The sequence below is a fragment of the Trichosurus vulpecula genome, chromosome 8 (assembly GCF_011100635.1).
Source record: "Trichosurus vulpecula isolate mTriVul1 chromosome 8, mTriVul1.pri, whole genome shotgun sequence".
Taxonomy (NCBI): domain Eukaryota; kingdom Metazoa; phylum Chordata; class Mammalia; order Diprotodontia; family Phalangeridae; genus Trichosurus; species Trichosurus vulpecula.
This window is the reverse complement of record NC_050580.1, coordinates 256,593,462-256,615,036: the sequence shown is the minus strand read 5'-3', so window position 1 is coordinate 256,615,036 and position 21,575 is coordinate 256,593,462. Positions and strand designations below refer to the sequence as shown.

Below are 21,575 nucleotides of genomic sequence, written 5' to 3'. Positions count from 1 at the left end.
TTTTTAAGCTAAGGTGTTTCCCAGGTCTCAGTTTGAGGCAAAGAATGGCCTCTTTTACCTAGTCAAAAAAAAAAATCAATCTGGGAGGGGAAGACCTTCAGGGTTACCAGCCAAAACAGAAACAATTACTATTTATACTCATTCAGAGCCATGCAGGCCCAAAAAATGGCCACCTAAGGGTTAGGCTGGGACCTATTGTTGGCTAATCAATGAAAGCCTGAGTGATGTGGGGTGAAGGTATAGTTCTTAAGAAAAAAATCTAGCCAGTAAACCCCAAGATATCTTGTAAATATTCCTTTGGGCAAAGCACCTGCAGATAAGAGTATGATTCCCTATATAGAAAGAAAGGAGGGAGAAAGGGAGAGAGGGAAGGAAGGGAAGGAAGGAAGGAAGGAAGAAGGGAAGGAAGGGACTGCGTTGCCAAACTGCAACTGGTCAGTTGGGTCCCAGTAGAGCAGCTACTATTACACCCAGATTGTCTGGCCTCCTTTCTTGAAGAGGACCATGGCATCAGGAAAGTGATGCTATGGGAGGGCTGTGTAAAGTCAACAGCCTCACTCTCTCCTCCAGAGCCATCTGGGTCCAGTGGCAAGACATTGATCAGGATGACTGAAGATGGCTCCAGATGCAGTGAGAGACAGCCATCTCCAGTCATCCTGAGCAATATCTGGCCAAGGGACCCAAATGGCTTTGGAGGAGAGAGTGAGGCTAGTGACTTTTGCACAGCCCTCCCAGACAAATCCAATTCATTTGCAAGTCACAGCATCAACTTCTTGATGCAATGGTCCTCTTGAGAGTGAACTACAAACAGCTTTCTCAGGCTACAACTCTTACTTTGGCCTCACATCCCTCCCTTCAAAATCTTAACCCTTTGATTAATCAGTTGAATTTTATTATGTCCTTGATGCTTGGATCATTTGTCCCATTGTCCTCTTGGTATTTATCCTTTTTTCCCAATCCCAACACTAAATTATTCCCACCTTTTGCCTTCTCTGCTCCTGCTCACTTATTGCTGAATGCCAATGGAAAAAGTCACATAATCATGCTTGATTGGTTCCTTTATTTAATCCAATCTCAATAGGATGGCACTGCTCCACACCAACTCATTTATACTTTCCTGATTAACTTTTTCATCACAATACCCCTGATGACCATCACAAACATTTTATTCTCTTTTAAGCCACCGACATATCATCACAACCTCACTTAAGAGTATCTCACTTCGTATTTCACAAGCTCCCTCTCCCATCCTACTTAAAACCTCAAATCGTCTTAGAACCATCCCCATCCTTTCCTTTGTTCATCTTAGGACAAGCTGCCCTTCTCCTTGTCCGCATTAACCTATATGTACCCATGAATGCATAGACTTTCACCTCCTCCTGCAGTTTTCCCCTGCAATTACCCCTTTTTACCCTAATTTTTAGTTTCTCCTTATCCTCTAGCTCCTTCCTTCATGCCTTCAAAATAACTAAAATCTCCACCATCACAAAAAAAAATAAAAGACCATTACTTGACCTTACCAATTCTTCAACCTACTGGCCTCTAACTCTTCTCCCTGTCACAGCCAAATTCCTAGAAGAAACTCCCAACACTCCATAACTTTCCAATTACTTCTCCACTCCTTGCAATCTCGCTTTCATTCACACCACTCAACTGAAATTGCTTTCTCCAAGGTCACCAATAATCTATTACTCAACTCAATGGCTTTTTCTCAGTCTTTATCCTTCTTGACCTCTGTATTTACTGTACTCTGTACTACTGACCATTCCTTCCTTCTAGATACTTTCTCTTCTCTAAGTTTTCTAGACATTGTTTTGTTATGGTTCTCTTCCTACCTGTATGACACTGTCTCTCAGTCTCCTCTGCAGTATAATCATCCATGTCCTATGTGTGAGTGTAATCCGGGGCTCTGTCCTAGGCGATCTTCTCTCTCAAGACTCTCTTAATAATTTTATCAGTCCCCATAAATTCAATGATCATACCTATGCAGATAATTTCAAATCTATATATCCAGCCCTAATCTCACTCCTGATCTCCAATATCACATCTCCAACTGGATGCTCCAAAGGCATCTCAAACTCATCATCTCTAAAACAGAACTCATCATTGTTCCCCCAAACCCACCCTTCCTAACTTCCCCATTTCTATCTAGGGTACCACCATTCTTCCAGTCACTCAGTTTCACAGCCTTGGAATTATCTTCAACACTTCATTCACTCTCATCTCCCCAAATCCAATCTGCTTCAATATTTCTTATACCCATCCTCTTCTCTCTACCACCCTGGTCCAGGCCCTTGTCATTTCTCACCTAGTCTCCTAATTTATCTCCCTGTGTCTCTCCCCTATTCCAATCCATCCTGTACACAGTGCAGGTCTGACCTTATTAGTTAACTGTTTAAGAAGCTTCTAAGATAAAATACAATCTCTTCTAGCATTTAAAGCCCTTCCCAATTTGGTTCTAAAGTATCTTTACACACTGATTCCATATTAACCCCCCCAGCCCCCAGATTCCATCTTGTTTGCTGTTCCCTATACATGACATGCCATCTCCCACCAAAATCCCTCTGCACGGCCTTTACCTCATTCCTGGAATGCTCTCCCTCTCACCTCTGATTTTTATACTTCCAATTCCTTACAAGGCTCAGTTCTAATGCTACTGTTTTCAACAGGTCTTTCCTCATTCCCCCAGGTGTTAAGTGATTTGCTCTTCATATCTTTCTGCATTTATCTCCTGTATTTACATATGTGTGAACATAAGTAAAATAGAAGCTTAAGGGCAGTAACTATGTTACCTTTGGATTTATCCCAGTACCTAGTAAGATGCCTAAAACACAGTGGGCACTTTAAAAAGCCTAAGGGACTGAATGATTACAAATCATGACAGATTAAGTTCATTTCCAGTTTCCACAGGATTAGGAAGGCTGGTAGAATGGGAATGCTGAAGATACAACTTAAATAGACAGGTGAAAGACATTTGACAAAGTCTCTCATGTTATTCTTTTGGAAAAGATGGAAAGATGTGAAGTAATGCTTTTTCAAGTTTTTTTTATCACAAAACCCTATCAGTAAGAAGTTTTTAAGCACGCACTCCCAATATGTATACAGACAGTTCTTGCTTTATGTAAATTCCCATTACTTAAATTTGTCCCTTCCTATCCCCCTCTCCCAGTTCCCATGGATTTGGAAACCACTGGATAAGATAATAATGTACTTAGATGGATGCACAACTAGTTGAATAGTTGAACTCAAACAGTAGTCATTAATCATAGACTTGACACAATGTATACAATGGACTGCCCTAAGGATCTGTGTTTGGTCCCATGCAGTTTAACAATTTTATCAATGACTTGAATAAGGGCATAAAACATATGCTCATCAAACATGAAAATGACAAAAAGCTGAAAAGGATAGTTAACAAGAGTCAAGAGTGAAAAAGTTGACAGTCTGCAGCATTAAACTGGCTTATAAGAAGAAATTAAATAGGAATAAATATAGTCTTAGACTAGGGTTCAAGAAAGCCAAGCTCAAGTCCAGAATGGGGAAGCCATGTTTAAAGAGCAGACTGTCTAAAAAAAAGAAATGCCAGTTTTAGTAGAGTGAAAGGCTAGTCAGCATGTGATAAGGCAGCCAAAAGGTTAATAAGATCTTGGGCTACATTAAAATAGGCACTGCTATTTTTTAAATACGCAGAAGAAAGCAGAAAGAAGTTCAGAAGACACACAAGCAAGGGGAGAGCAATGTCTTTACTACCATGTTAAATTATCATAACAGGTACTTTTTTAAGACTAAGTTGTATATAGATTCATGGTTTTATATGCAGTCTTTTTCTGTTCTACTTTGCACATGGAAATGTTTATTTTTGTTGATTATTTTCCAGTTTATAACTTTTTTTTAAAGAGAGACAATGCTTGCAAGAATGGAAAGGTAGTGACGCCTCTACATTCTACTTCGGTCAGACCATATCGAGAGTACTCAACTAGGTTCTGAGGACCACAGTTTAAGGGTATTCATAAGCAAGGAGGGCAACCAGGATGGTAAAGGGCCTTGAGTCTACATCATATGAAGACTGGTTGAAGGAACATTCACCCTAAGTATCTTTATCGTAAAGAGGAAAGCATTTAGGATCAATTTTAAATTTTCAAGCGTCCAAAGGGCTATCTTATGGAAGATGATTAGACTTGCTCTGTTGTCTCTACAGAGCGGAAGACTGGAAAATGCAAAGAAACAAATTTAAGCTTGATTTCAGGAAAAACTTCCTGAGAAGTAAAGCTGTCCAAAGTGCAAAAGGCTGAAAGTGGTAGGTTACATTTCACTGAAATTCTTCTAGAAGGGCCTGGATGACCACTTCTTAGATAGAGTAAAGATTGTTTTAGAGGAATAGGCTGGACCACATAGCATCACAGGATCACAGATTCAGAGCTGGAAGGTTCCATGCCCCATCAAGGGGAAACTGAGGCTGAGAGCGATAAAATGACCTACCCCAAAATCACACAGCTATTAAGTGTAAGACAGGAAATGAACTCAGATCTTCCTGACTCCTAGTTAAGCACCTGATACACTGTACCACCTAGCTGTAGGTCACTGATGTTCCAACTCAGAAATTCTGTGACTCTCCAAAATCACTAAAAAGCAATTACAAAGTGTCAAACAGAGAGAAATGTTGGTAAATATTAGCCTTCAATTAGCTTTATGAGAGGTATTTCAATACAATGGAAAGAACACTGCACTTTGGGTCTAAAGACCGGGTGTCAGAAGCACCCCTTGTTAGTGTTAGGTAATGTGCCTGTCTCACAGGGCTGTTGGGAATATTGCATAAGACACAAGATACAAATCGATTTGTAATCACAAAGTGCTATATAATTGCAAATAGCTATTATTTGCTATTGTGAAACTCTGGGTGAGTCACTGTTCTTTATTGAAGTCTACAAGAACAGTAATTAAAGGAAAAAGGAATGAGAATCTAAAATATTAGATTACTTAGGTTCCAGTGGATCAGGAACTCTAACTTTGCTTTTCTAAGCTTCAGTTTTCTTAACTGTAAAAACTGAGGGAAAAAATGTCTATTGTGCCTATCTCACAATGCTGTTGTCAAAATTCAACAGGATTATATTAGTGAAAACATGCTTTGAAAACTGTGAAGTACTATTGGAATATAAAGCACCATCTGACAGTGGAAAAATGCAGAAAATGAAAAAAAGAATACAGATAAAAATAAGCACAAGTCAAAGTGCACTGTCATTTGACTGCAGAAAAAGCAAAAGAAGTGATAAGCATAAGAATCAATTTTTAAAACACAGCCATGTTTTACTAATAGAAGATACCCTAAGTCAGAGAAAACACAGAAAAGGCTGCTTTATGTTTATAGGGGCTAGTCAACAGCATTCAGGCCAGTTAAAAGTGTTTTGGTTTTACTGGTCTAACAAAGATGGGACAGTAAGGGAAAAAAATTAAATTGGCAAAAATTGTGATAAACAAATATATTTTCTGAGTTAGAATAATGAGATTTTTTATTTATGTTTAGACTCGGAGCCTAGGTCCACCTTCAATTCCAGAAAGAGGCATTCCTAGACAGGAAAATACCGTTGAAGAGTTGTTTGTCCCTGCCCAATATGCCGAGGTACCATTTCTAAGTTGAAGACTAAATCGGGAGTTGGGGGGAGGGAAGAGGGATAAGGAAACTGGAGGTGCCCTTGGCTAAGAGAGAGGGGACCGCAAGGAAGGGAGAGGAGGGCAGGAACCTTCCTTCACAGAATGAGCTCAGACTAGAAAGGGAAATAAGGAGGCTAAAGGAAAAGAAGAAAAATGTGGCATTTCTTTCCAGACCTGTACAGGGGATGGCTAAAAACTGGGGGCCGGACAGCTCGGCGGTGCAGTATCACTACCGGCGTGATCTTCCACATCACGTCGCCTCTCTGTGCCTCTATGTCCCCACTGCTAAATACGAAGGCTGGGCTGGACGACCCTTAAGGGACAGTCCGGGTCCCAAAGCCTTTCGGGATTCCCCAGAGCCCCGGCGTTACCTTCCACCTCCTCCGTGCCCTCCAACATGTCCTTGGTGAAGTTGGAGATCTGGCCCGTGAGAGAAGACAAGCTGCCGCCCACCTGCCCCAGGGACTGGCCCAGGCCGGAGCTCAGGCTGCCCAGCCACGAAGACATCGCGGCGGCTGAGTGCGAAGCAGCTCCCTCCGCGTCTGGGCCTGAGCTTCGTCCCGACAGTCGAGTGCCCGGGTCCCGCGGAGAGCGCAGCCCCCCGGTCACACGCCCGAAGCGCTCCACCGGTTTCCAAGGTAACGCCGGCCTCCGAAGGGAGCCAAAGGCCGGCCCCTCCACAGCCCACCACCGCCCAGACCGCTCGCGGGCCGCGAACGACGGACACCCGCCAACACCGAGAAATCCTTCCCCGCGAGGGAAGCCTGGCTCATGCCCGGGAGCTCCTGATACGCCGGGGCATACGTCCGTCGGGCTACTTCGACCACTTTCCGCCAGCCCCGCGGACGACTTCTGCCAACTCGACGCCGGCAGCCATGACACCCGCTCGGGGGGGTTGCGGCGGATCACCGAGAGGGCGCCGGGCACCGGCGGGGCAGAGCGGCCGCCGAGGAGAGGACGTGTCCGTGTCGCGGGGGACGATGGGATGTCGGAGGACCGTGTGGGCGAGGGCCGGGCTTCCTTCAGTATTCACCCCAGAGAGCACTTCCTCCTTCCCCGCTAATCCCTAAACACTTGCCCTGGGGTTTACATAAATAAAAAATAAAAAACCAGAGTTTGCCAGCTTAGAGAAAGGCTTCCATTGTACTTAGGGCGACGTGTCACTTCACGGTGTACTGCTGCAGCCGGGGCAATCGGATTTTCCCTGACATTTGATTAACTACGTGTTATCTCCCCTCTACATTAGATAAAATGAGCCGCGCCAGTGAGGCGGTTCATAGGCTTTCTAAATGTTATTCTCTATTGTATTAATATATGAAGTGTAATGTAAAATTAATGTGGCCTTTATAAAACGCCTCTTAAGGTTGGCAAAGTTTGATTCCGTTTATCTAGTACAGCGCCTTCATTCTTACAAGTGAGGTTTAGGGAGCTAGGAAGTGGAATCAGAAGCCACATCTTCTGTTCCCGATGCACGCGTGGCCCTTTGCACCAGGCACTGCCTCCATCCCACAAACATCCATTAACCCCCAAACAGGGCGCGAGGCGCTGACCTGAGCGCGGCGGGAGAGACGAAAAAGGTTGTTACTGTTATAACCCCGAGCTTAAAATAGAGACGAGAAAGATTGTTACTGTTACAACCCCGAGCTTAAAATAGAGACCGGTGAGGCGTTCTGAAGAATACTCCTGTACCTAACGACACCATATGGAGCATGAAAAGAGTCACCAGAGACAAAGCGCTTTGGAGCTATGCAGGAGCGCTGGACCTGCGGTCTGAAAGAGCTGAGTAGGCAACAGATCTGGAACTGGAGGCTTTGAAAGGGTCGGAGTCAAATGAACGCAGCTAGACTACTGCTTTGTGTAAAAAGCCTCTCCCAGCCTTGTTTAATCAGAGTGCCCCCTCTGACATTCTCTCCGATTTATCTTGTATGCATATATATATGATATAAATATATAATGTATAACATATTTATAATATTGTAATAAATTATAATGTATCATGTATTGTGTGATGATTATAACTGTAATATACAATGTGCTATCATATTTACTATATTTGCAATATTTTATATAATATATGAATATAGAATATAAAAACATTTACTATGTTATGTATAATGTATAAAACATTATATGTTCTATAATAGTGTTATGTGTTTATATAATATATATAAATACATTATTTATATATGCATATAGATCTCAGTGTAGGGCACCCAGGGAGTACATAGAGTGCTGGGCCTGAGGTCATGAAGTCATCTTTCTGAGTTCAAATCCATCACTTACTAGCAGTGTGGACCTGGGCAAGTCACTTAACCCTGTTTGCCTCAGTTCTTCATCAGCAAAATGAGCTGGAGAAGGAAACGGCAAACTCCAGTGTCTTTGCCAAGAAAACCCAACATGGGGTCACAAAGAGTTGAAACAACCAAAAAACAAAATAGATCTCAGATGGATAGGCAGATAGATAAATGGATGGATAGATAGGTAGATAAATGGACAGATGGACAGATGGATATAAAGTTAATGTGATATAAGATCTTCCTTGCCCATTAATAGCCCTCACATGGAGCCCTGATACAGAGCCAATTAGGCTCTGGGCCACAAGGAATTCCGCTCCTTTCCAATTAAATGCTGATTTCCAAGCTTCTCTAATTCTTGATTGGCACCAAGCCAATAAAGTGCCAATCAAGTCTTTGATTGGAAACAGTATACATCATATTCCTTGGAAGGAGAGTGTGGGTGGAGAAAGAAGCAGGTGGAGGGAGAAATGGGCTTTCTTGCAGGGAGGCTTGACTGAAGGAATGCTTGGGATGTCAGAACTCCCTGGATTGGTGATGAGCACCTTGCTAAATTTTGCCTTCTGGTATCCTAATAGTAATGTTCCAAATAAATATTTTTGTTTTGTCTTGGAGGAAGAGAGTTTATTATATTTGCGAACCAACCCTGGAAATACTTAACGCATGTTCATAGAAACTGCAATGGGCATTGCGTTGGCGTTACAATGGATGGATGGATAGATAGACAAGTTTGTACCTAATTGATTGCATATTGTCTCTCCTATTAGACTGTGAGCTCTATGAGGGCAGGGAACCATTTTTTGCCTTTATTGCCTTTCTTTGTATTCCGAGAGCTTAGCACATGGTAGGTGCTTAATAAATGCTTGCCAATTACCAGCTGCCAGCTTGTTTGTTCGGTGCTCCCTGTCCTATATATGGAACCTAACCCTGACTCCTGGATCTTCCTAGTGAACACTCCTCCCCCATTTCCCCAGTACCCACAGACCCCTAGTTGTCTCCATATATAAACCTGGACTAAGAAAAGGACACACTGATGCTACTCTGGGGATTCCTTAGTCATCACTCAGTCTGGTACTCTTCCTCAGTCTTTTTTGGAGTAATTATGAAAAGAGCTAGACTATACTGTTTCTTCCTACTCTGCCATCTTTCCTGGTCTTCACAGTAGCCACACTAGGAATTCTGGCTGGCAGAAGCAAAGAAGGAATGCTTTTTAGGCATTGAACAAAAGCCTATCTTACATACACAGAGAAGGAGATAGAAGGTCAAATTTAGAGAACAGAGATTAGGCTGGTTTGCCTAGAATGAAGAATGAAGTATGGGGAAGGGAGTTAAGTGCAATATTCTTGGAAAGGTAGGTGGGAGCCAAGTCATGAAGGGCTGTGAAATGGAGTTTGTACTTAATCCTGGAGGCAATAGGGAGCCAGCCACTGAAGTTTACTTGAGCAGAGGAGTAACATAGTTAGATGCGCTTCTGAAAGATGATTTTTCGGACAAAGAAACCTAGGGACAAGGAGTTACTGAGCCAAGCTGAGGCTGCAAGAAAACAAGCCAGCGGCAGTGACAAATGATAGTGGAGTTGCTGGACCAAGTCTTTTGTCTTACAGTAACTAGCAGAGGAATTCTTGGACATGAAGGAACTCCTAGAACAAGTAGGAGCCTGAGCCATAGATCAGCAACAGACAAAATTGCAATATAGAAATGCAAGCCTGAACCTTATCCTTTTTTGATATAGGTGAATTATAAAGTATGTAGGCTCAGAGAGGGTCAACTAGTGAACCTGAGGGTTTCTGATGGGAGAGTGAAGATCTCCTCTCCATTGCTGTAAGCACTAAGATCCCAGAGAAGTGAGGTTCACTAAAAAAAAGGAGAGTTGACTAAATAAAGCTTGTCCTACTTTCAGTTCTTTGTTAGCCTGAGTACTTTCTAGTTGATTATACCTAGGAGCTGAAGGGCTGTACTTCTGCAGATACCTAGTTACTATATAAATTCTTATGTTCATATAGGAAATTCTGGACGGGAATATGAGGAAAAAAAGGATATTTAGTGAGAAGTCCCCAAGATGGAACCCAGAACATGTAAGAGCAAAGTTCTGGGGTTATACGAAAATATTGAATAAATTGGAACAGGCAATACTGAGCCATGGTTAGTCATCCCTAACAGGTCAAGGAAATCAAACAAGGAATGAAGACAATTACAAAAACTCAAATAACTAATTTGGATTACAAGTGATTGAAAAGCTTCTGCACAAACAAAATTAATGATGTAAGATAAGAGAGGAAGTTGTTGACTGGGGAAACAATCTTTGTATCAAATTTCTCAGATAAGGGTTTAGTATCCAAGGCATATGGCACTTGTAGGTGGCACAGTAGATAGAGCACCTGGCCTGGAGTCAGGAAGACTCCTATTCCTAAGTTCAAATCTGGCCTCAGACACTTGCTAGCTGTGTGACCCTGGGCAAGTCACTTAACCCTTTTTGTCTCAGTTTCCTCATCTGTAAAATGAGCTGGAGAAGGAAATGGTAAACCACTCCAGAATCTTCACCAAGAAAACTGCAAATGGGGTTGTGATGAGTCTGACATGACTGACATGATTGAACAAGAGCAAAAATTCAAGATATATAGACAAATAATAAAAATACAAATGACCAAAAGCCATTCCCCAATAGATAAGTGGTCAAAGGATATGAACAAACAGTTCTCAAAAGAATTGCAAATGATTAACAACTATATTTTTTAAATGTTTCAAGTCACTAATAACAGGAATACAGATAAAAAAAATTCCAAGGTTTTACCTCGAACTCAGCAAACTGGCAAAGATGACAAAGTGTTGGAGCTATAGTAGGAAGATAGGCACACTAGGGCATTATTGGTGAAGCTGTGAATCAATACAACTATTTTGGAAAGCAATTTGTACTTATACAAAAAGATTAAGATGTCCATATTTTTTGATGCAAAGATTCCAGTCACTACAAGGCTTGTACCCCAAGGAGGTAATTGATACGAATTAAATCCCCATATACACCAAAATGTATATAGCTGCACTTCTTGTGATAGCATAGAACTGGAAACAAAATAAATGCCCAGTGATTAGGGAATGGCTCAACAAATCATGAATGGAATGGAATATTACTGTGCTTTAAGAAATGATGAATATGAGGAATACAGAGAAGCATAGAAAGATTTATATGAGTCAGCTAAGTGTCACAGTGCATGGAGAACTGGACTTGGAGTGAAAAAGACTGAGTTTAAATCCTGTCTCAGATACTCACTAGGTATGTGACCCTGTGAACATCATGTAACCTCTCTCAGCCTCAGTTTTCTTATCTGCAAAATAGGGATAATAATAACAACTACCTTGTAGGATGAAATGAGATAACTATATATAATTAAATATTATATTTTATATACTATATCTTTATTAAATATAACTAAATTAAATGTTATATTTTATGTTAATTAAATATTAAATAAATAAATGAGATAAAGTGTTTTGAAAATCTTAAAGCCATATATAAATGCTAGGTATTATTATTATATAGACTATTGGAAAGTAAAGCAAGGAGAGCCTATGTATGTATGTATACATATGCACACATATGTATACACATGTAGTGACTGCAACAATGTAAATGAAAGGAATAATCACAAAACAATTGAAAGTGCATTTTGCAAAACTACAAAGAGTAAGCATGACCCCCAAGAAGAAATATGACATCTCCTCCTCAGAAGTAGGGGATCCACAGTTCTGGAACATTGCATATATTTTCAGATCTTTTTTTTCAGTGTACTGATTGGTTTTGCTGATTCATTTTTCTTTTCTTCCTCTTTTCCTTTTTTTTCTTAAAAAGTTCTTTACTGTATGAGATGGATCTCTGGGAGAGGGAAAAGAAAGGAATACAAGAGGAAATTCAGGTGATATAAAAACAAACTATATAAAATATTTTTATTTATTTTTGAAGATCATGGAGATAGAGAGAGGTACTACAGTACAAAAGAAGGGCAAATTTTATTCTAATTATCAAAAAAAGTCAAGAAAATGGATTCTGCAAATGACTTCAATTCAAATGACTTTAATTCCTGACAAAATCTAGAACTCAGTATTAAAAAGTATGATTTATGACCATTTAGACAGGGAAGAGGCAACATAATGTCATCAAGAAAAAGGTTGTACTTTAAAAAAAAGTTATACTAAAATAACTTTATTTTCTTTTTTGATAGGATAAATAGAGTGATAGAACAAGGAAATGATGTAGACATAAAACACCTAGATTTCAGCAAAGCATATGACAGCATTTCTCATGTGACGCTAGTCAACAAAATGAAGAATTGTACTCTACCACAATCATCAAATTTTCAGATGACATGAAGTTGGGAGGGCTAGCTATCATGGAGGACAGAACTCAAATCCTGAAAAGTATTGACAGGCTAGAAAAAGGGGCAGAATATAATTATATGAAATTTCAGAGAAACAAATTCAAAATTCTGCATTTAGGTTGAAATTATCAACCTCACAAATATAGTTTAGGGAAGACTGGACTGCAATTTGCAAGGAAAAGATATGAGGGTTTTAGTGAACTACAGGCTCAAAATGAGCTTGGTCTGACATGGCAGCCAAAATAGGTAACCAAAGTTGCAGTGAAAAAAAACATTGTCCCTGCCTTAAGTCTCTCCCTGTTTTAGTCCGTTCTCCACACAGCTGCCACAATGACCACATTTTAAAGCACAGACCTGATTACGTTATTCTCTTGCTCAATAAATCCCAATGGTTCCCCGTCATCTCTAAGGTCAAATATAAAATCTTCTTTTTGGCTTTTAAAGCCTCTCACAACATGACTCCTTTCCATCTCTCCAGTCTTCTTTTACTTCCATGTACTTTACAATCCAGAAGCACTGGCATTCTTGCTGTGTCTTACACAAACACCATTACTTTTTTCTTGGCTGTCCCCTGTGCCTGGAATGTTCTTTGTGCTGACCTCGGCCCCACTGGCTTCCCTGACTTTGTTCAAGAGTCAGCTCAAATCTGAACTTCTGTAAGAAGGTTTGCCCGTACCAACGCCTTCAGTTTAAGATTATCTCCCAATGACCTTGTATATATACATTACCTTGTATGTACAATGGTTTTCCATGTTGTAAGTTCCTTAAGGGCCAGAATTGTTTTAGCCTTTCTTTATATGCCCAGTATGAAGCACTTAATAAATGCTTGTTGACTGACTGACTGGAAGAGCTGTAGATCAGATCACATCTGGAGTACTGTGTTCAGATAAAAAAATCCCAAGGTTTTACCTCGAACTCAGAAAGCTGGCAAAGATGACAAAGTGTTGGAGCTATACTGGGATGATAGGCACACTAGGGCATTGTTGGTGAAGCTGTGAATCAATACAACTATTTTGGAAAGCAATTTGTACTTATACAAAAAGATTAAGATGTCCATTAGTTCAGTTCTGGCTACCACATTTTAGAAAGGATATTGACAAACTGAAGTGCAACCAGAACAGGACAACTAGAACCCTATGGGGATTGGAAACCATGCTTTATGAAGCATAGATCAATCAAAACGCAATAGAGGTCTGGTGCATGCCTGGACTACACGAAATGGCATCTCTTCACGTGGAATACTTCTGGAAGCTACTTTCAGGAGAATTGTGATGATGTATAAGGGAAATGCCTTGGATATACTGGCACATGAATGGACATTCTGTAACAGATTGGCTATTACAAGTTGGCTATTCATATGGTTAAAAAGAGCCTTTTTCTATTGGTTATGCAGTCAGAACTGTCAGCATCTTCAAAAAGCCCTGTCAGTTTTGGGTCTTGGATTTTTTGCTCATTCTTTTCCTTTCTAAGTGTAGGGACTGGCACAGGAGTAGGGAACCTGTGGCCTTGAGGCCGTATGTGGCCTTCTAGATCTTTGGGTGAGGCCTTTTGACTGAGTCCAAGTTTTACAGAACAAATCTTTTTATTAAGGGGATTTGTTCTGTGAAGTTTGGATCCAGTCAAAGGGCCACACTTGAGGACCTAGAGGGCCACATGTGGCCTAGAGGCTGTAGGCTCCCCATTCCTGGACTAGCATCCTTGGAGAGTTTGAGAGGTTAAGAGACTGAGATGCATAAATCTGAAAGTTGGACCCTAGGCCAAGTGTTGCAGCCAACCCAGCATTAATACCCTGGGGAAGAGGAAGCAACCTTGAAGAGGATCTTGGGGACTCCAGCCTGGTGGAGGCTGGGGTGAGGACTTGTCCAGCAGAGATGACACATCTGGACATAGACTCGGTGGGACTAATGTTATGTAAGAACTGAGTAGTTTATGATCCTAATTTCCCCCAACTCCCAGAGATAAAGACAGTGTAGAGGTGCTAGGGATAGTATTTGTACATTTGTTCTTGCTATACCTTTGAAGTAAATATCCTTTTACAAAAGCTAGTTGATATCAGGTGGTTAGATATTACTTGAGTGATAGTTACTGGCCCCCTAAAAACATGGGGGAACGTAGTGAGTGGGGGCTAAAGTCAATTGAAGTAGAGAAAAAGTCATCCTCAACTCTTCAAGGCACTCTAGAACTCTGAGGTGAGATTGGAGGTCACCTGGCCCTGAGAAAGTGGGGTCAGTGTATCATTACAGAAGGAATTTGGGGTGTTCATCTTAGAAAGGAAAAGACTTAGGGGACACATGAGAGTTAACCTCAAGTATCTGAAATTCTATCATGTGAAAGAGGCATTAGATTTGACAATCTTTGGTACTTGAAGAGCTGTCTTGTGGAAGGGGGAGGATATTCATTGTGCTTAGGCCATGGGATGGGGCAAAGTGTTGGCAGTGAGCAAAACAAGTAATAATGGATAGACATTGAACATAGATATGTTTCCACTCTACGTAAGTAGACATTGCCTAATAATGAGGGCTTTCCTAACATGGAATAGGTTGCCTCTCAAGGTATTGGGCAATACTGTGCAAGTGATTCCTGGGCAGGTTCAGGTTAAACTAGAAAACCTCTGAAGGATTCTGGGACTTTATTGAATAGCTGTTGTAGGGCCATAAGATAAAGACAGATCCGTGCAATGAACACTAGTTGCAGCAGGGAGCCTACAGAATTTCTTCTGAACCCCAAATCACTTCCAAATATCACAGCTTCCAGCTCCTAGAAGGGATCTCTTTAGAGCATTAGGAATGGGAAACTATGCAGTAGGAGAGAAGAGGTAGCATAGTATTAAAATCGTAAAGTATTTTACATGAATGTAAGATATTAATTATCATCGTTATTACTAGAGTCCTTACATAAGTTCAAGAAATATGTAGGTGTGGTTCTGTGAACACTGCCTTATACTTCAATCAGGAGATCGATTCATTCAACAAACATCTAAGATTGTTCACTGTGTACTCAGTACTAGGCACAGGGGATGGTACAATATGTAGATGAGACTAAAACCCTGCCCTCACGAAACTTGGTGTATTACAGGGGTGGGACACTGACACAAATAGCTGTAAGAAACAACATTACACAATAAATGCATTACAGAGATTTTTTTAAAGTGTTATTCATTCATTCAGCAAAAAATTTAGTAAGGTCTTACTGTGTTCAAGGCGCTATGCTAGGTTCTGGGAATCCAAAAACAAAAATTAAAGAGTCCATGACTTCAGGTTGTTCACATTCTTCTCAGAGGATACAACTTGCTCACCAAGTGGTACTGACACCCTTTAATCTAATCCTATTCAATAGGAGGGCTCAGGTGCTGAGTGAACCCTAAATTCATTCTAGTGTTTATGGTGCTAGGGAAATGACAATTTATTTGATTCTCAGGAAGACCTTCTCTTCTCTAGCTCCATCTCTCCATGGGTGACTATCCTTACATATTAGCCTAGGGTATGAATCTAATGTGGCTTTACCCACTCAGATCATCTTTGAGCACCTACCTACTAGTTTAATCCTGCCTCCTCCCTTCAACTTTTATTGAACTCTAATCACATGTCATAACTCCCCACAAGAAAAGGCAGAGGATGTTCTACTCTGTACAATGTTTTGATCTTGGCATAGGAACCATAAAAGCGCTGAACAATATATGATAAAACTCCCAACTGCATGCCTTTGATCTTGCCCAGAACAAGGCAAGATTAACCATCTCTTGTCCATCTTGAATTGTGAAAGCTCCATTGGATCCTTCTGTATTTTTGCCACGCTCTCCACATAGCCTGAGAGTTGAAAGCCACTCTTGGCATAGTGTCTGGCACACAGTAAGTGCTTTGATAAGCTTTTGTTGACTGGCTGATTTTTGAGATGGTGTACATAGGCAACTCCAAAACAAGAATATCTAGGAAAGATGTAGTTTGGTTTGTGTAGTTCTCCATGGACCATTCTCCTAGGAGCAGACAAAGGAGGTCATGGCTCAAAAAATTCTCTCTATTACGTCTACAAGCTCCTGATTCACTGCTTACAGTCTCTCCTGCTTATAAGAGTTTGAGCTGGACTGAGACTATTATCACAAAATGCCTTCAGAGAATTTGTGATTCCCCAAAAGATGACTTCTGTCACCTTCCTGCACTTTACACTGAAGTGGGACATATCTATTCCTCATTTAATACCCCAATTCAAGTCCTCCCTTAAACCTCTCTCAACATTGCTAATATTAACCTTATGACAAGAATTAGTGGCCACTATATTTATATTTACAGAAACAGAAATCATGATAGTAGCAATGAAAAACAGAGAACAAAAGTGGTACAATTTATTGGACAGAATAGCAGCCATCTCTAGGCCGCATAGCTAGCTGAAGCAAGAATCAGCTTTTCTGACTTTAGATTCCTTCTTATGAGGAGAAAGACTCCGTTAATGAGAGTTCTATCCTTCCCTAATTCTTAGGCTGAGGAAAAGGAAACCAAAACAAGGAGGTACATGGGCAAGCTCACCAGTCATGGTGCGTGCCAGCACAGCAACACGTTCATTCACTGGCCACAATAACAGCAGCAGCAGCAGTGGTGGCCACTGGTTTTGATCTTGCTTCAGAGGGAAGAGCTGGGGAACAAAACACCAGGACACCCTTACTCCTATTGACATGGCTGCAAGATAGAGGGTGAATTCCCACACACACTGGAACTCTCTACTATGCTCTTCCCACCATCGAGTCTCATCTGGATAGCAACATCGATTTTTTTTTTGATTGCATGAAAAAGACCTGTCAACTGATTGGAGATGATGGCTGAGTGAGAATAGAAGTCTAGGGAGACTTTTATACCCAGGTAACTGATCAATTGATCAACAAGGATTTATTAAGCACTGACTCTGTGTCAGGCACTATGTTAGGCTCAGGGGACACAAAGACAAAAGTGAGACTAAGTCTAGATGCATAGTCTGGGAGTCATCTGTGCAGAAAGAAAGATAACTAAATCCATAGGAACTGATAAGGCCAGAGAGAGAAGAGGATCCAGAGCTTAGGTAACACCAAAGATAGGGTGTGTGATATGGATGATGAACCAGCAAAGGAGACTAAGGAATGATCAGACAGATGGGAGGAAAATCAAGAAAGAGTAATGTCATGAAAATATAGAGAAAAGAGAGCATCCAGGAGTATATTCTCTACTCTTCTATGGAATCTGAGTTCGCATTCACATTTAAAGTTTGGCATTCATATTTAATTTTTTAAATGGAGAAAAAAACTGTAAATATCTTCATGAAGCCATTTGATTTCTCACTCTGAAAGAATGCACCAAAGCCGTTTCCCTGCCACTCTTTCTGAAATCCCTGGGAAGATTCATGCCTAGATCAACTGCAAGTATTCCATATTAATTGTCTTTTTTTTACATTTACCCCTAAAATCAGCAAAGAAATTGTCTTTTTCTTTTCCCAAAATTTCATGGGTAAGTTTCCAGCTGGAATGCAATAGCTTCATATTTCTTGGTATTTTAGATAAGACCCTTCATATCTCTCTTTCTAGTTAGCCTAGGGTAAAAAAAGGAAACATACACAGGAAATTTTATTTATAAACTGTCAGTAGGCTAATATATATTATGAAAAAGAACTGCCAAATGGACCAAAATATTTGTATCTGCCAGTCAGTACATCCTCTTCATGATAAGAAAGTTTACTTGGGAAACCAAATTAGACAGTTGCTTGGTGAGTACTGAATCTGAACAAAGGCAGTTCCATGACTCGAATACGGTCATTAATCTATTATAAGATGGCACCCCTTTCATAATTTCACAGATTTAAAGTGTGAAGGTATCTTAAAGAGCATATAATCCAACCTCTCTCCTTTTAATCAGTCAGTCAGTCAATAAATGTTTATTAAGTATTTCCTATGGGTCAGGCACTGTGCTAAGTACTAGGGATACAAAGGGAGGCAAAAGACAGCCCCTACTCTCAAGGGGTTCACAGTCTAATGGGGGAGACAACACATAACTATGTACAAACAAGTTATAGACAGGATAAATCAAGAATAACCACTAGAGCGAAGACACTAGAATTAAGAGGGATGGAGAAAAGCTTCCTGTAGAAGGTGGGATTTTAGCTGAGACTTAAAGGATGCCAGGGAAAACACAACAGAGAGATGGGGAAACTGAGGCCCAGGAAAGTTAAGTGACTTGGTCAAGGTTGTGCAAGAAATAAGCATAGAACACATGATCTGAACTTCAGAGATACAGTTGTTCCCACTACACCACTCTACAGACGAGGAAACTGACCAGAGGTCAGTTACGTAAGGTCATAGAAGTAGTAAGTGGCAGAACCTGCTTAAACCCAAGTCCTTTAGTTCCAAACCCAGATCTTTTCCATTGTATCATACTACGTATCTATCATCCACTTACCTACCTTATCTATCTATCCATCATCTATTATCTATCCATCATCTACCTATCATTTATTATCTATCCATCCACTTACCTACCTTATCTATCAATCATCTATTATTTATCTATCCATCCATCCATCATTACCTATAATCTATCCATCATTGATCATCTTTCTATCATCTAGCTCTCTAGATGTAGAACATGACAAATTTTAATTCTTGTATTTTCTTTTTTTCCTAGACTCTATGCTGACCATGTTCCATTCTGATTGTTGTTTCTCCTTCATTTTCAAAGGGGACCAATGACATCATGAGGTGATGTTTTGACTTGTGTGTAAATTAGACTTAAGTGAGGCAGAATTGCACAAAGTATCTATTTTGATTGTCAGATATTGTGTATTAATAGGATATAGTCCCTAGGGTCTTTAAAAGGTACTCACTCTCCATTAATCTGCAATAAAGCTCAGATTTAATGTCTATTCTTCCTATATTTGGATAGCAGCAGCCCACACAAAGATAGCTTTAATCAACCTTACTGCTACTTATAAGGGGAGAAAGACAACTCCTAGCAGGGATACTTGTGATGTGTGGCTTCCATGCCTACAGTGGGCAAGACAATATGGGAGAGCATTCATGCTTCATCAAAGGCCCAGAGACCCTCAGGGCTCAAAGTCATATAGAATTTTAGATAAAGGGACAGCATGATAACAATTTCTTGTTATTTATCTAAAGTAAGGGTATTTTCTAAATTGCCTAATAAGGAAGGGAGGCAGCAAAGTAAGGAATTTAATTCTATTTGTGCCAATACACCAAAAGGCTGAAAGGGGTTAATACCTAGTCTCTAGGTTTATTAGTTTTGGCATACTTGCACTTTAGGGGGCCGGGACTATATGAGTCAAACTGATATAACACCTTTTGTCTGCCTAATCACTGCTTAATCTTCTTTGTAGAACCATCATCCACATCTTGTTCTCCAGGGTTTTGTCCTGGGTTCTCTCTACATATTGTCTTTCTTGGTGAACTCAGTTTCCATGAGTTCAATTGTCTGTATTGTCAAGGGTTTTAAATGCTCAACAGATGTTTTTGAAGTTTATCCAGGGGACAAAAAGAAGCTAGTTCAGTTTCTTCCACAGAGGTATGACCTACTTTAGACAGGTTGAGTTTGATATCTATGAGTGATGTTTCTATACATCATCTGTCTATCTTGTAGCTATCTAGATATAGAACATGAAAATTCTAATTCTTGTATTTTTTCTACGCTCTAATGCAGACCATGTTCTGTTCTAATTAAGACCAAAGACAACATGAGGCAATGTTTTGACTTGTGCATGAATTGGATTTAAGTGAGGCAGAGTTGCACAAAGTATCAGTTCTGAATATCAGATATTTGGATAGTCAGTTTCTGATCCTCTGAAATATTAATAGTTTGAGATACGGGCCTGGAGCTCAGAAGAAAGATGAGGACTAGATAAATATCATCTGCATAGAAATGACAATCGAACTCATCAAAGCTAGTCACCAGAGACAATATAGAGAAGGTCAAGGACAGACCTTTGTAGAGTAGGACATGGATGATGATCCTGAGAAGGAGACTGAGTGATCAAATAGGAAGGGAATATAACAGAGCTAAACGACAAAAGTTTAGGAGAGAGCATCCAGAAGAGGTGATCAAAAGAGCTAAACACTGCCAAGTAGTGAAGGATAAGGACCGAGAAAAGGCCATTAGATCTAGCAACGAAGAAATCATTGGTGACCCTGGAGAGAATAGTTTCACATGAGTTGTACAGATAGAAGCAAAATTATAAAGGATTGAAATATGTTGAGATGATAAAGTGGAGGCAATGAATGTGTTTTGCTTTTTTCTAGTTTGGTTATGAAGGAAAAGGATACGATAGCTTGAAATGGAGCAAAAGTTTGGTTTTTTTTCCTGGATGAGGAAACTTGCCATTTTTGAAACAACCACTGTGGGAAATTAGAGGTTTGCTTTATTTAAAGGGAGCTTCCTTTGAGTTTTTAGATTTTCACTAAAGTGTGAGTTGTGATTGAAATTATTTTAATGTTGTCTTGTTCAAATGTTTCACTCCAGTTGGGATTTTCTGTTGATTAGGTATTCTCTCCAGGAAAGCTTCGTTATCTAGTTTTTCTGTAATATGAATTATCTTGGGTCTTCTAAGCCATGTGCTTTGGAGTTCTTCGCATATTCATTATACTTGTGTCTCTCTATTCAGTATAGACTCTACAGTGTTATATAAATTGTGAGCTGGCTTATACGGTCTTTTTTAACAGTCATAAATGTTGTTTATAAGCATATGGTAGTGGTCAAAATTAATATATTGTGTAAGAAAGGCAATATCTTCCATAGCCATTAAAATCTTCTGGAATTCAAATCCACCTTTCTTCTTCCCACCAACCTCATCAGAACCACTGACCTCCTGAATCAGGAGAGCTTTTCTTTTGAATATTATTTTATTTTTCCCCCAAATACATGTAAAAACAATTTTAGACATTTAAAATTTTTTTTGAGTTCCAAATTTTCTCCTTCCCTCCTTTTCTTGTCCCTTCCCTTTGTTGGTAAGCAGTTTGATATAGGCTATACATGTGCAATCATGCAAAACCTATTTCCATATTAGTCGTGTTATGGAAAAAAAAAACAGACCAAAAAAAACCCCACCAAAAGATGGAAAGAAAGTATACTTCGAACTCTATTCAGACTCCAACAATTCTTTCTCTGGAAGTGGATAGCATTTTTCATCGTGCATCCTTTGGAATTGTCTTGGATCACTGTATTGCTGAGAAGAGCTAAGTCATTCACAGTTGATCATTGGACAATTTTACTGTTACCTTTCCTCATTTTTATGTACA

The 21,575-nt window shown here is 40.1% G+C and overlaps 1 protein-coding gene across 1 annotated transcript in view; it reads right to left on the bottom strand.

Moving 5' to 3' along the window:
- TRIP11 (thyroid hormone receptor interactor 11) overlaps positions 1-6,553 on the bottom strand; it is a 103,667-nt gene extending 97,114 nt beyond the window's left edge. Inside the window, exon 1 of the mRNA XM_036734419.1 lies at positions 6,021-6,553. Coding sequence (XP_036590314.1) covers positions 6,021-6,156 — 136 coding nt within the window. The 5' untranslated portion in view covers positions 6,157-6,553. The remainder of the gene's footprint in view (positions 1-6,020) is intronic.
- Positions 6,554-21,575: the final 15,022 nt, after the last annotated feature.